The sequence below is a fragment of the Mus caroli genome, unplaced genomic scaffold (assembly GCF_978045245.1).
Source record: "Mus caroli unplaced genomic scaffold, Mus_caroli_1 scaffold_11, whole genome shotgun sequence".
In the NCBI taxonomy this organism is placed as follows: Eukaryota; Metazoa; Chordata; class Mammalia; order Rodentia; family Muridae; genus Mus; species Mus caroli.
The window spans coordinates 68,081,570-68,095,074 of NW_028227266.1; the positions used below are offsets into that span (position 1 = coordinate 68,081,570).

A 13,505-nucleotide genomic window follows, 5' to 3' on the forward strand; every position below is an offset into this window, starting at 1 on the left:
CCAATCCAAAGCTCCCCCTCCCCTTCCCCCTCCATAAGGCAACCACTTTTCTTTCCTTCCCAACATTCAATGCTGCTTCACACACTGCTGGGCTTTTTACAAAGCTGAAACAGCTTCTGTCCTCATCCTTCAAGAGCCAATGCAGGAGGAGCAAGATGGCCTAACACAGCTCCCAGCATTCACCTGCTCCTCCAAGGAGGCGGTACCAAAGCAACAGGTGTTCCTAGTACACACTGAGAAGAGCAGCCAGGGGAGGATCCTGGACTCAGTAGTAGGAAAGGGGAATCTTGTAAGAGGCACAGATAGAGAAATAAAATACCCTGGCCTTGGCCACTCTGGAGCTGGGTTGGGAAGTACCCCTCAGCAGGGAAAGAGTAGAAGAGAGGGTCTCAGCAGACTTAACCAACAAAGATCATGGTGTGCCTAGCTAGGAGTCTCCTGGGCCCTGTAGGCTTATAAGTTAAATGGTGTGAGACCTCAAGCAGCACAGTGCTTTGACTCCGGACAAGGACTTGAATCAAACAGCCTTGTGAGGCTGTAGCTGGACACCATCTTGAAATGGTACATATTATCTAAATTTGGACCACATTAAGGGTCAGAAATCCTCATGTATTCCCATCTCTGAAGCCCCACGGACACTCCCCTGCACTAGTCAGTGGGCAGGTGCCTCACAACCCAACTTTGGAGTGACCTAATGACTCTCTCACAACCTAGCATGATTCTTGTGGAAATTTCCCTAAGCAATCTATTTTTAATAGACACAGAAAAGCCAAAGAAGGGATTCCATGCAACTGCAGTTTGGTGGACCCGGACTTACAGGATCGTGTGGCAAAGGCAGCTGGGTCATGAGGAAGCCTCCACAATGCTGGGGAACAGGTTCTTCACAACTCCACAAAGCATCTACCCTTCCCTGCAGTCGCTTCTAAGTTATATAACCTCGGGAGGGGGCGGGGCAGCATGAGTCCCCACCCCCCCATACACACACACACACACACACACACACACCTGAGGATGCTAAAACACCCAATCTTGAGAGAGCTGTCAGTCACCACCAATGCTCTGCTTCAAGATGGCAACAATTATGTCATTGTAGAGGAAACACCTGCTCTCCATAGGGCCACTGGCGCCATTAGCTCTAAGACCAGCAGTGGAGCTCCTCCTGAGGTTTCACACCAGTGTCAGGTCAGGCCTGATGTCACTTAGCTACACAGTTCCCTCCACCCCTAGCTCCACCAACTTGTCACATAAAGAACAAGGGAAGAAGTCTGTGGTTCCAATGCCCAAAGGAGTGAGGTTAAGCAATCAGAGGCAACAGTGGGGCCTAGCTGTCAGAGGCCCTGCATACTCTGTCTGGGAAGAAACTCCCCCGTTTGTTCCTTGAAGGGCACTACAACTGAAATTGCTGAAGAGACTGCTTAGCATGTTGGAGCCTACCTGTAATCCCAACATTTAGGAGGCTGAGGCAGGAAGATTATAAGTCCTAGGTGATATAAACTGAGTATCAGGCTAGCCAAGGCTACAGACTGAGACATTGTCTGAAAAAGAAAAATAGAAAAGTAAAAAAAAGAAAGGAAGGAAGGAAGGGAGGGAGGGAGGAAGGAAGGGAGGGAAGCAGGCAGGCAGGCAAGCAGGCAAGCAGGCAAGCAGTGAACTGAGGAGAGAAAGTGCTGCCCTATGCCCATGATACACTGGTAGGAAGGATCTGACATCCCGCTCCTAGCCACAGCCACAGTAGCTGCTGTCCCCACACTTTGACCACTTGCTTTTGAGAAAACTAGACATGAGCACAGCATGAATGGACCACCCGATAAAGGATTCAAAAGAGTAACTTTGCAAAGCCCAAAGAAGCCCAAGAGAACACAACTGAACCAGTAACTGGAGCTAGGAAGACAGTGTGAGATTTGAGAGAGAAAATCAAGTGAAAACCAGTTCTGAACAAGAACCAAACAGAAATGCTTAAAATCAGGAGCAAGTCTAGAAAAAAACAATTAAAAAAAAAAAAGTTCATTTGAGGATTAGAAAGCTGGCTCAGCAGCTAAGAGCACTCACTGGTTGCTCCTGTAGAGGACCTGAGTTCAGTTCTGAGCACTCACATGGTGGCTCACAATTGTCTTTAACTCCAGTTGCAGAGGATCCAACGCCCTCTTCTGGCATGTGATACTACCTATACATCGTACACACACATACATACATACATACATACATACATACATACATACCATACCTGTGCAAATGTACACATAAAAGAAAATTAAATTAAAATAGATAATGGCTGAAGAGATGGCTCAGCAGTTAAGAGCATTTGTTCCAGCACCCACATGGTGATTCACAGACATCCATAGCTCCACTTTCAGGGACTATAATGCCCTCTTCTGAGGTCCTACAGGCACTGCACACACAGACATATATGCAGGTAAAACATTTATGTACATTAAAGAAGACACATAAACCTGAAATAATTTATTTTAAAAATAAATATCTTTTAGAAAATTCATGTGAATGCCTCAACTACAGAGCACATCAAGTGGAAGAGAGACTGTGAGAACTTAAAGGCATACCTTTCAAAACATCAAATTCAGACAAAAGAGGAAAAAAGGACATTCAAGATTCTGGGAGACAGCACTGAATCAGGGACAAACATTTCTCTCACTGCCATACCCAGGTCAAGAGAAGAAAGTTTAAATGTGTAGAACACTCACTAAATGAAATGCTAACAGAAAACTTCCCTAGCTTCAAAAAGGTATGGACACTCATATACCGAAGACCTCTGGATCCCCAGAAAAGACATGAGCAGAAAAGAATCCTCACCATTACATAACCACACTGTCAAAAGGATAGGACAGCACTGGGGCTATAGCTCAGTGCTAATGCCTGGTTAGCATACATAAAGCTCGGGGTTAAATCCCTAGGACAGCAGCAAGATAACAGCAATAAATCAATAAACAGCTAAATACGTGATAGAAAAGAACTGTAAAATCTGCAAAGCACTAAATCACATTTAATAGAAGCCCTGTTAGAGTAAGAGGAAATTTCTCAGCAAAAGCCCTACAGGCAAGGAAAGCACAGAATGACATATTTCAAGTCACAAAAGAAAACAACTGCCAATCAGGATCACTATACTCAGCAGAGCTATCCTTCAGAAATGAGGGGGAAACAAAGATCTTCCAAGATAAGCAAAAACTGAGGAAACTGGGGACTACCAACCTTACCTTACAATAGATACTTTATGGGGGACTCAGAAGTGAAAGAAAGATAACATCATGGGTGTGTTAAAACAGTAATGTTACTAGAAAATATGCAAAAGACATATAGAAGAGAATCAGATATTTCAAGCAAGTGAAAGAGGAAAGTTTAAGATGAGTAAACTTGAAAGGGGGATATTTATTTATTTATTTATTTTGGTTTTTCAAGACAGGGTTTCTCTGTGTAGCCCTGGCTGTCCTGGAACTCACTCTGTAGACCAGGCTGGCCTCGAACTCAGAAATCTGCCTGCCTCTGCCTCCCGAGTGCTGGGATTAAAGGCGTGTGCCACCACGCCCGGTTTAAAAGGGAGATATTTATGGTCCTAGCCACAACACCTTGTCTTAAAAGATTTATTTTTATTTAAATGTCTCCATGTATGTGCCACATATGTTTGGGTACTCTCGGAGGACAGCGGGTAGGTACCAAATCCTCTGGAGCTGGATAACAAATGTTTGTGAGCCACCTCATGTGGGTGCTGAGAACTGGAGTCCTCTGGAAAAACAGCAGCAAACATTCTTAACTACCAAGCCTTTTCTCCAGCCCCCGTAACACTTTAAGTGGCTTGTCACTTTCTTTTTTAATCCGTTTACTCACGATGACTTTGAGTCCCAAAGATCAGAAGTTCTGGAAAAGTCAGTTTTAGTTTTGGTCCTTCATGCACTCAACACCAAACAGAAAATATTTGTGCTTAATCCATCTCTTCTTAATGAATTGCTGCAGCCGGGCGTGGTGGCGCACGCCTTTAATCCCAGCACTCGGGAGGCAGAGGCAGGAGGATTTCTGAGTTCGAGGCCAGCCTGGTCTACAAAGTGAGTTCCAGGACAGCCAGGGCTACACAGAGAAACCCTGTCTCGAAAAGAAAAAAAAAAAAGAATTGCTGCAAGAATAGCGTGAGAGACTCGAAGGCCCACTAGCAGGCATTGGCATATCTCTAAAATGAAAAAGAGAGTGGAGTGGAGAATTTGGGTGTAATGAGAGTCTAGTATGCGTTGAGTAGTGGCTAAATATAGATTCATTCTTTGTCTTACTTAGACCTTTCCAAAAACCCTTATCTGTATGTAATAAAAATTGATGATAGGGGCTGAATATGTAATTTGGTAGGGTGCTTGCCTGGCATCCTGAAAGATTAGGTTCCCTTTCCAACACCGTATACATGGGGTGTGGTGGTGGTGCATGTCTGTAATCCCAACACTCAGGGTGATAAGGATGAGAAGTTCAAGGTTAGCCTTGGCTGGAGTACATAGGATATTTAAAGTGAACCTGCCCTACTTGAGACACTATTTCTAAGACAGACAGACAATCAGCACACACATAGAAACTACTGACGAGTCAGGATCAGAATGAGGGAAGCCTGAAGTCACAGCCCGGGTCTACCTGGTCCCTTAACACTGTGGCCAGTCCTCCCAGTGCATTCGCGCGCAGGCCCATCCCGCGGCGCTCGCGTGACGTCATCACGCGCGGCCGTGCGGGCGCCCTCGGGGCTTTTAAATGAGGCCTTCCTAGGCCGGCAGCAGTGAGTTCAGCACAAAACGTGTGTCAAAACGTCGGCTTTTCTCGGGGGCCAGAGCCGCTTGGGACCCTGAGGTGGGCGGAAAAGCTGCTGCGCGCGGGCTCCGGCTCGTCGGGGACGCGAGGGGCGGGAGAGGGAACATGGCGACCCCGGTCTGAGGCAGCGCCTCCCCGGACTTTGCTCACAGGCCTTCCTCGGCGGTTTCGCTCACAGGCCCTAAGGCTTTCTTCCTTCGTCCCCTCTCCTTCCCCGATACTTTTGTCTTCCTTTGCTTCCCTGCAGTTCCCGCCCCTTCCCCTCAGCCCCACACTCAGGGGAAAGGAGAGGTAGGTGGTAGGCGGAGAGGGACGCCCGTGAGACCCCACAGGGACCCAGAGACCAATTCCTGCATTGGACTCCTAAGTATCTCAAGGCCGCACGGGGTGACAGGGACAGACACCCAGCGTGAGTGAAGAAGTCAAGCTACAGCGTTAATTCCGATGACACCTTTAAAGGTGCCTGTGAATTGTTTTCTGGAGTTGCTCGCGCCTGAGTGTCACAAGTGCAAAGTTCTCTTTGAAAAAGACAGGGTCCCTGGGATCCAGAGAGCCTTTTCTGTGTACATCGCATGACACGGTCCCTGGGATCCAGAGAGCCTTTTCTGTGTGCATCGCATGTCATAGACCGTCTCCATAGCTGTCTATAACTAGAGGAAATGGAAACACGATTTGTATTGGTGGTAAGGGAGTGAGGGAAAGGGAAGACAGCCCTGCCATAATGTAAACAATGCGAGAACACAGGGCACCCTTCTGGTTTGGGGTCTTACTAACTCAGCTAATGTTGAGGCTAACACTCCTTGCATAAGTTAAAGGGAACGGACTCTAGTGCCATCTCTGCTACAAAGAATCGTTCTGCCTGCCTGTGTGTTTTAGTCACTTGAGGGTAGATGCTAATAAGCAAAGGCTCTTTCTCACCCAAGGTGATATAGGTTTGATCTTGACCTTTTGTTTGTCTTCAGTTGACTGTAGACTCTAGGAAGGATTCGATTCTCACACTCTGGGAGCCTTCACTGCTCGGCTGAAATAATTGTGGGCTAGAGTGAAGGAGAATTCTAGGAAGATGAGCTCTAGCCTAACCATGAGTGAACCAAGGCTGAACTGGTGAGTTGGTCCTCTTCCTGATCCACTGTGGAGGAATGAGCTGGGGATGGTGGGTATCTTAGGAAGGGAGATTTCTGGCCTGGAGAGAGTTTATAATTCTTAGCCCCCAGAGTCTCAGAAATTACCCTGTCATATACCAAGTTTGTTGAGTTATAGCTGACTGATTTTAAAAGTTTTTCTTTTATTATGTATATGAGTACACTGTAGCTGTCTGCAGACACACCAGAAGAGGGCATCAGATCCCATTACAAATGGTTGTGAGCCACCATGTGGTTGCTGGGAATTGAACTCAGGACCTTTGCTGAGCCATCTCTCCAGCCCCCTAGCTGGAAAGATTTCAATTCCTAAAATGACAACCTAACACTCAAGTTCTTAGTTATAATTTCATATCATGATTACAGTTTTCTTGTGGAGGAGAAGTGCTCAAATTGTTGTCAACATTTCAGTTTAATTCCTTCACTCAGGCAACATTGACCATAACGTATCAGTCTCAATTATAATGGGATATTTTGGGGTGGGTTGGGAGCTGGGTCTTTCTGGTCTCCAGGCTTACCTGGAGCTCACTATGGAGATCAGCCTGGCCTTGAACTCAGAGAGATCCACCTGCCTCAGCATCCTGAGTGCTGGATTAAAGGTGTGTTCCACCATGTCCAGCCTGTACTGAATCATTTAAAATTCTTCCTAGTACTAGAACTAGGTATTCTCATGATATCTAGGTATTCCCTAGATAGTTCCGCGCTGTGCGGATGCTCCCACACTCCTCTGGCACCGTGAAACCAAAGTGATTTTGATGTGTTACAGTTTCCATTCCCACAGATTAATCCTTAAATTAATTAATCTCAGGACTTCAATTCTTTATTTCTTTCATTTAACCAACACTGGCTGTATTAGTCTCAAACTAATTTTGATATTATAGAACTTATCACTTTAGGGATGGGTTTAGGAAACGCCTGTCATTCACCCCATTTAACAAGTCAGATCAAGTTAACAGTAAATAGGAGGGCCAGTGTTTTCACTTGGCACAATAGTACCCAAATCAAAAATAAGTTGTTACATTTTAACATTACTATTCATGCCAGAGGTGAGCCCTGGCCCTGACAGACCCTTGATTAAATGTCATTCTGTCCCACCTTTACTGTTCAGGCTTCTGAAGTTATTTGTATACTACAGGAAAACAGACTATTGGACCTTGAGAATTTCACACTGCCCCAAGCTTAAAGCTATCTAAGAAGTAAAACACGTAAATACACAAGATCTGGTACATGAAATTAAACTGGCTAGGAGGTGATTGGGAAACGCTGGGGTGGAGGTTATAACTTACAGCTCTAACATTATGCTTCTTTGTCTAACATGAGATTTTGAATTGTCAAGTACAAGTAAATTACTTTATTTCACAGGGATGTTACACCCAAAAATGGCCTTAAAGCATTTTTCTCTCCAGAAAATTATAAAGACCATTCCATGGCTCCAAGTTTAAAAGAACTCTATATTTTGTCTAACAGGTAATGTTCACTTGGTTATTTAGTTTTACATTTCATTGCTGTTTTTCTGATAACTGAAATTTTATGACTCTCATAGTAAACATTTGAATTATAAAAATGTAAAAAATAGAAGAAAGCTGCTGATAACACTTTGATATTTACCTTTCTCCATACACAGCTGTATATTTATATACACAGAATGAGATCATAGTTGTAATTACATCAGAACACCATAAAACATAATTCTGTCATTAAAAATCAGTGTTGTATTTTTCATGTATACATATAATATTTTACCCTTAATCTTAATTAATAATTGCTTATTCTTTATATATGTACTTTAAATCCCTGTAGCAAGTCCTGTGTGGGAATTTTTAAAGAAATTCTGCAGTTATTTCTGTAAGGTAAAAATCATACAAATTATTGTGTATATTTTATATTTTAATAGATGGTACCAAATCGTCACAAGAGTTTTTCCTTCTCTGGTATAAAAGTGACTACTCAGCAGTCCTCCTGCTCTCACGCCTGTAGCATCTCCTTTTCCCTTTTGTTTGACTGTGTCTGTTCTGTTGTAGGTTACTCTGGAGACCAGAGATAGGGAGTTAGAGACCTCCTGCAAAGGAGCTTAGATCTTCTGTGATCCTATGAGCTTTTACAGTGGAAGAACTCTTTCTCTCCCCACCTTTTCCATCTTCTCAGTGTTCTTTCAGTCTGTTTTTCTACTTACACTTCTGTCTTCATTTTCTCTTGCTTTTGATCAACATTTGGATATACTTAAGTTTCTGTTTTAAATAATCCTCTCCACATTCTTTTCTGTTATCTCTTCTTTCCTTTGAACTTACACTACTTCAGAGGTGTGTATGTGCTGACAAGAAGTGAGGAATGATAAATATGTAAAGTGTATAGCAAACATTAACACAAATGTGGTGGTCCTTCCACAGCAGTAGTTAAGTATAGGTAGGTAAGACTTATCAATTTAAGGCAAATCAGTAGATGATTAAAAACCACAGGAACATAGGCCTCTCTCTGTCTGGGCATGTCCTCTTCTGGTGTCCTGTTTTCTCATTCCACCTGTTGGAAGTTTCTTCTTTCCTCCAGGGTTGACCTTGTGCGTCTGCAAGGAGTACATGTGTCTTGTAACAAGAGAGGTTATTGAAAAGCTCTCTGCTCTCTCTCTTTCCCAGTGTCTTCTCTAAGCCCTTTAGTCTGGATTTGGGGACATTTTTTTCTTTGTGTTTTTTGTTTGTTTATTTGAGGGTTGGTTTTTTGTTTGTTTGGTTGGTTGGTTAGTTTTTGGTTTTTGGTGTTTTTTTGTTTGTTTGTTTTTTGTTTCTAAGGTTAGCATACAAAATAATGGGTTCATCATGCCATCTTCATACATACATTCCATTATACTGTGTTCCCATTCATTCCCTCTGTCCATGTTCTCTCTACAGCCCAAGCTGGTTCCCTTTCTGCCCCAGATAATAACTCATTGCTTTCTTACTACATGCTATTAACTATCCCCTTGATTTCCCACCTCCCTTAATTAAGTCTTTCTCTCCACCAGTGACTCGTTTCCTAATTTTATGACCTACAAATACACACATGCATGTATAATATATTTAAGATGAACACAAATATAAAGTTTTAAATGTAAGTCCTTTGTCCCTTATTTCTTATTCTGGCTTATTTTGCTTAACAGAATAATTTCTAATTGTATCCATTTCCTTATAGATAGTCTGATTTCATATTTTTATATAGCTGCATAAAATTTCATTGTATGTTTTCTAGAAAGTTCTTACAATTGTTTCTGCCTTCATTGTTTCAGGTAAAAATGTCTGCATCTCCTTATGTAACTCTGGCTAGCCCATAGCTCATCATTTAGACCCATCTGACCTCATAAAGCTCTGCCTGCGTCTGCCTCTTTCAGTGCTAGGACTATGTGTGGCTGCTGCGGCTGACTTCAATAGTAGTCCTCGTCTTACCGTAGCTGCTGCTTTGTTATTTTGATGGTTCTTTGCAATCTCTCTCAGCATTTCCTAGGCATGAGCTGTATAAAGGAAATGATATTTTGCTGGCAGTTAGGAAAAAAACAAAAAGAACAAAAACCTCCTAAAATCTTTTTTTTAGAATAGGCTTTCCTTTCTTTAGATTTTTTTTTTTTTTTTTTACATAGCATGATTTATTAGTGTGATTTACAGTTTAGTTTAAGAGGAAAGCACAAAGCATTGATTCATGTTTCTGGATTTTTTTTTTTGTTATAGCAAGGAACTGATTTTGGAGTTCAGTTACTTAGAACTTTCCTTGCTGGGGAAAAGCATTCTTCATTATTTTCCATAATATAGTAATTGCTGTGTTCTCTAGCATGTTGGAAGAAAATATACCTTTAATTGTGCTGATTTCAAAACTGAAATCAGCCCCATCTCATCACTAAAAGGTGTTTACTCTTAATTTCAGAAGAAACATTCACTAGACTTGCTGCACTTGCATGCCTGTTTATAGGATAAAAGGACCGCCAGACTAGCATGGTAGTAGCAGTGTGAGTAAGGTAGAAAGTCAGTATGGCTTTTCTCCTGGGAAGATCAAGTTCATTACAGTATTTAAAAAGTTTAGCCAAGAGTAAATGAGAAAAATAAAGAGCTTTTCATGGAGAAATAAAAATCTTCCTTTATCTAAAATTAAACATTCTGATTAGAGATCCTTATCATTGAGTTTTGAGCCAACAAGTGACTGGATAGTTTTGAATTTGATGAGGAGATATAGTTACTGTTAATCTGATTAATATAAAAGAAAACTAAACTACAAGATTTAGGAAGACTTTGAGATGGAGCCCAGAAATATCATTTCCAAATGTGGTTCTTAAAGAAACTGCCAAACTAGTCAACTTAAGAGTCTTGCAAACTGCTTGGAACCTTCTTTTATTTCATAGCAACTTGAAATAAAAAGGAAAATGGTAGTTGACAAAATGAAGGAGGAAGCTTCAAACTATCAGCTGGAATAAAATGCAGTGGTGTAATGTATGTGGGGAGTGCTGCTGGGGACTTGTGGCTGCACCTGATGAAGATTTTGACAGCGCTGCACTTGAAAATGATCTTGATGTGCTGCCGTGCATTCTCTGCTGGATGTGGCCAATTTACACTGCTGGAGTGTCTTGACATTCCTACTCGGGCATATCTGAGTCAGCAGCTCGTTGCTGCTGCAGCTTAATTAAATTTGCCAGTTTGTGCCAGGAGGACAGACATGTTCTCATATTTAGAGAGACAGCTGTGAAGCAGTATTGTTAAGAGTTGCGGACACAATACTGTTAGGTTTGAATAGCTCTCAAGACGTATTCTAGTGAGAAATCAATTTGCTGTAATACATTTCTACCAAGATCAGCAGTTAATATTCATTTTGTTAACCTAAAACGAGCTTATTTTTATAGTTACTGGAGAAACTTTGGTAGCTAAGTATGTGTTTTCTTGTCTGTATTTCTAGAGTCAGCCTGAATGCCACAATTTTAATTTCCAAAATTTTTTTCTCTTTAACTAAGTAGTAGCTATTTGTTGAATTTTTCATTCATAGTGTATCTCTGAAGTGTTATAAAATGACTTTGCTTTATTTGGGGGAGGAAGGTTTTTACCCTCTTCGAAAATGCTATTTCCAGACTTTGGAATTTATACTATATTTATTATACTATTATAAATTAATAGTTCCCAACATTATCGATAAGGCCCAAACCTTCTCATTTTTAACAACTATTTGTAAGAATTTATGTACTTTTTATTAGAAATTAAATTGATAGCTCATTAACACAAATAACTTTTAAAAACAATGTGTTCTAGATATGTAATGTGAAATAAAAATAATACCTATGCTGTATTATATAATGTATAATGCATTTGTGCAGATATATTCCTGCAGCAGAAGATGGGATGATTTGTGGAGATGGTCCATTTACAGTGTATGACATGTGTATAACCTATAAGAGGACCCTGGATTCAATTCTCAGCACCAAACACCATAATGAAAATGTATTTAAGAGAAGCAGAATGAAGCATACTAAGAAATAATCATAGGGGAAAAATGTAGTGTCAGAGTAACAATTATAAAATTGTTTTTATGTAAGAGAAAAAAAGACCTTTGTAAGTTAGTTTCCTTCTTTCATATGGATGTAGTTTTCTTTCATTCATTTGTCAAACCACTGACTTAACATCATGGCGATTGAAGATTGTATTGTAATCTACTTGTTAAAGCTCTTGGACATAGCATACACTAGCAATTATAGATACCAGTGCATATTAATGAATGAGTTAATATTCATTCTTTTTCATTAGTTTCCTTTCCTCCATGAATTCTTGTTTAATTTGGAATCAAGTTAAAGAAGCAATGACAGTGGCAGAAATCAGAGTTTGGAGACCAAGAACAGAGAGTTTTTGGTAGATTTCTACCCTTTTCCTCAAATTGTAGACTAAATAACTGAATAGCAAAGATAGACACTATTATGAAAAAGATAATCTATAGTAATATATCTTACTAGAAATAGGTAGTTTTACTTATTGGGCTGTCATTTTACAAACAAGCCTAACATCAGGTTCTCTGGCTGCTACTACGCTTTACCTCTTCTTGCAGCAGCACCTCCTTACAGATGTGCCATGGTTTTTCTTTTGCGTCCATAAAAAGCATAGAGACATTTCTGTGAATTTAGCCATATATGTGATAGAATTGTCTAATCTTTCTAAAATCATTACTGCTGCCATAAAATGTGACAGATACTAGAATTTTATTTTTAAGTTCTGAGGTAACCGATGGAAACCTTAAGAATTTCAGAGAATTAATTAACTTCAAGTTTGTGACCCCATTTTATTTCTGTTTTCAGTGTTCTTTGTTCACCATATTAACTGGTACACTTTAGTGAAGACAGTAAGCATTAAAAACTGAGTAGCACTGTAATAAGTAAATGTTAGTATAATTCACATTATGATTTCCCCTTTTAATAAAAGGGGGAAGTTCCAAGTAGAGCAGTTAGTTGAAGTGTGCCTCTCCCCCTCTCTCAGGTGGCTGAAGGTAAACCTGCAGTGAGGTCTTTTTCATGGAGAATACTTAATCTACGCTAAATGACTGAACATCAGAATGCAGGTGGCAGAGTAGATAATAATCCAGAAGTTACTGTTAATCATGCCATATTATTCTCCCTTTTGATTGAGAACCATAAGTTCCATGATAGTAATCTTCATGTGAAAAGCACATATTTGTAAATTGTATTTTTTTTCCAGACGTATAGGAGAAAATTTGAGTGTCTCAGCAAGTTCTGTAGAAAATGAGCCTGCAGTTAGTTCAGCAACTCAAGCAAAGGAAAAAGTTGGGATGATTCTCCTTCCCAAACCAAGAGTTCCTTATCCTCGCTTCTCTCGGTTCTCACAGAGAGAGCAGAGAACGTATGTGGATTTGTTGGCTAAATATGCAAAGATCCCCTCAAATTCCAAGACTGTTGGAACAAATACAAATGAATACCTGCAGTATCTGGTATGTGTGTATTCTGTTTAGTAAAAATATCAAAAATTAAGAAATAACTCTACATTTCCTTTAATTCTCTTTGCCATTGTTAATGTATTATTTATTTCTCTTATTATTAGGTAGTCATATTTACAGAAATGGGAAAGAAAGGAATTTAATTACAGTGTTGGCACTTTAACCCTTCTGTTGATTTTATTGTGTGTAGTCCTGGCACCTGCTCTGCTGCGTGGTGCCCTAGTTCTAGTTCATCTTACGTCCTAGCAAGAACATCTTTATAAGCCTGCTGGGGCCGTTCTGAGTAAATTGTGTCCTTGTCTCTTCTTATAGAGATGATGCTCTGCTGAGTGTCTTCCTAACAAATTCTTTGTGTATTCCTGTGATTTTTTTTTAAAAGATAGATTCTTTAAATAAAGTATTTTTAAAATAAGAGTTTTAAGATCAAAGGCTGTACTTGTTTTTAGAGCATTGGGCTGTAGTTATGGATTGATAAATTATTCTTCAAAAGGTTTGAATTGTTTGTTCATTTCGTAAGGCAAAAGGTTGTGCAGGTACCTTCACCAACACCAGATAATTGCTTTCTCTTTTTTGGCCTATGTTATATGAGGAAATGGGTGATTTCTTGTTTTACCTAAATAAATACACCAAGTACTAATA

At 40.4% G+C, this 13,505-nt stretch overlaps 1 protein-coding gene across 4 annotated transcripts in view; it reads left to right on the forward strand.

Moving 5' to 3' along the window:
• Positions 1 to 4,713: 4,713 nt before the first annotated feature.
• The window catches only part of Ice2 (interactor of little elongation complex ELL subunit 2), a 33,778-nt gene continuing 24,986 nt past the window's right edge, over positions 4,714 to 13,505 (forward strand). For 2 of the 4 annotated variants that reach the window (XM_021171916.3, XM_085844762.1), the window contains exons 1-4: positions 4,714 to 4,827; positions 5,751 to 5,892; positions 7,290 to 7,394; positions 12,611 to 12,860. In XM_021171916.3, the coding sequence (XP_021027575.1) occupies positions 5,852 to 5,892; positions 7,290 to 7,394; positions 12,611 to 12,860 (396 nt within the window). In that variant the 5' untranslated portion in view covers positions 4,714 to 4,827; positions 5,751 to 5,851. Of the gene's footprint in view, positions 4,828 to 5,750; positions 5,893 to 7,289; positions 7,395 to 9,183; positions 12,861 to 13,505 lie in introns of those variants that run through there. The other 2 variants (XM_085844763.1, XM_029481542.2) reach the window with 2 other exon arrangements.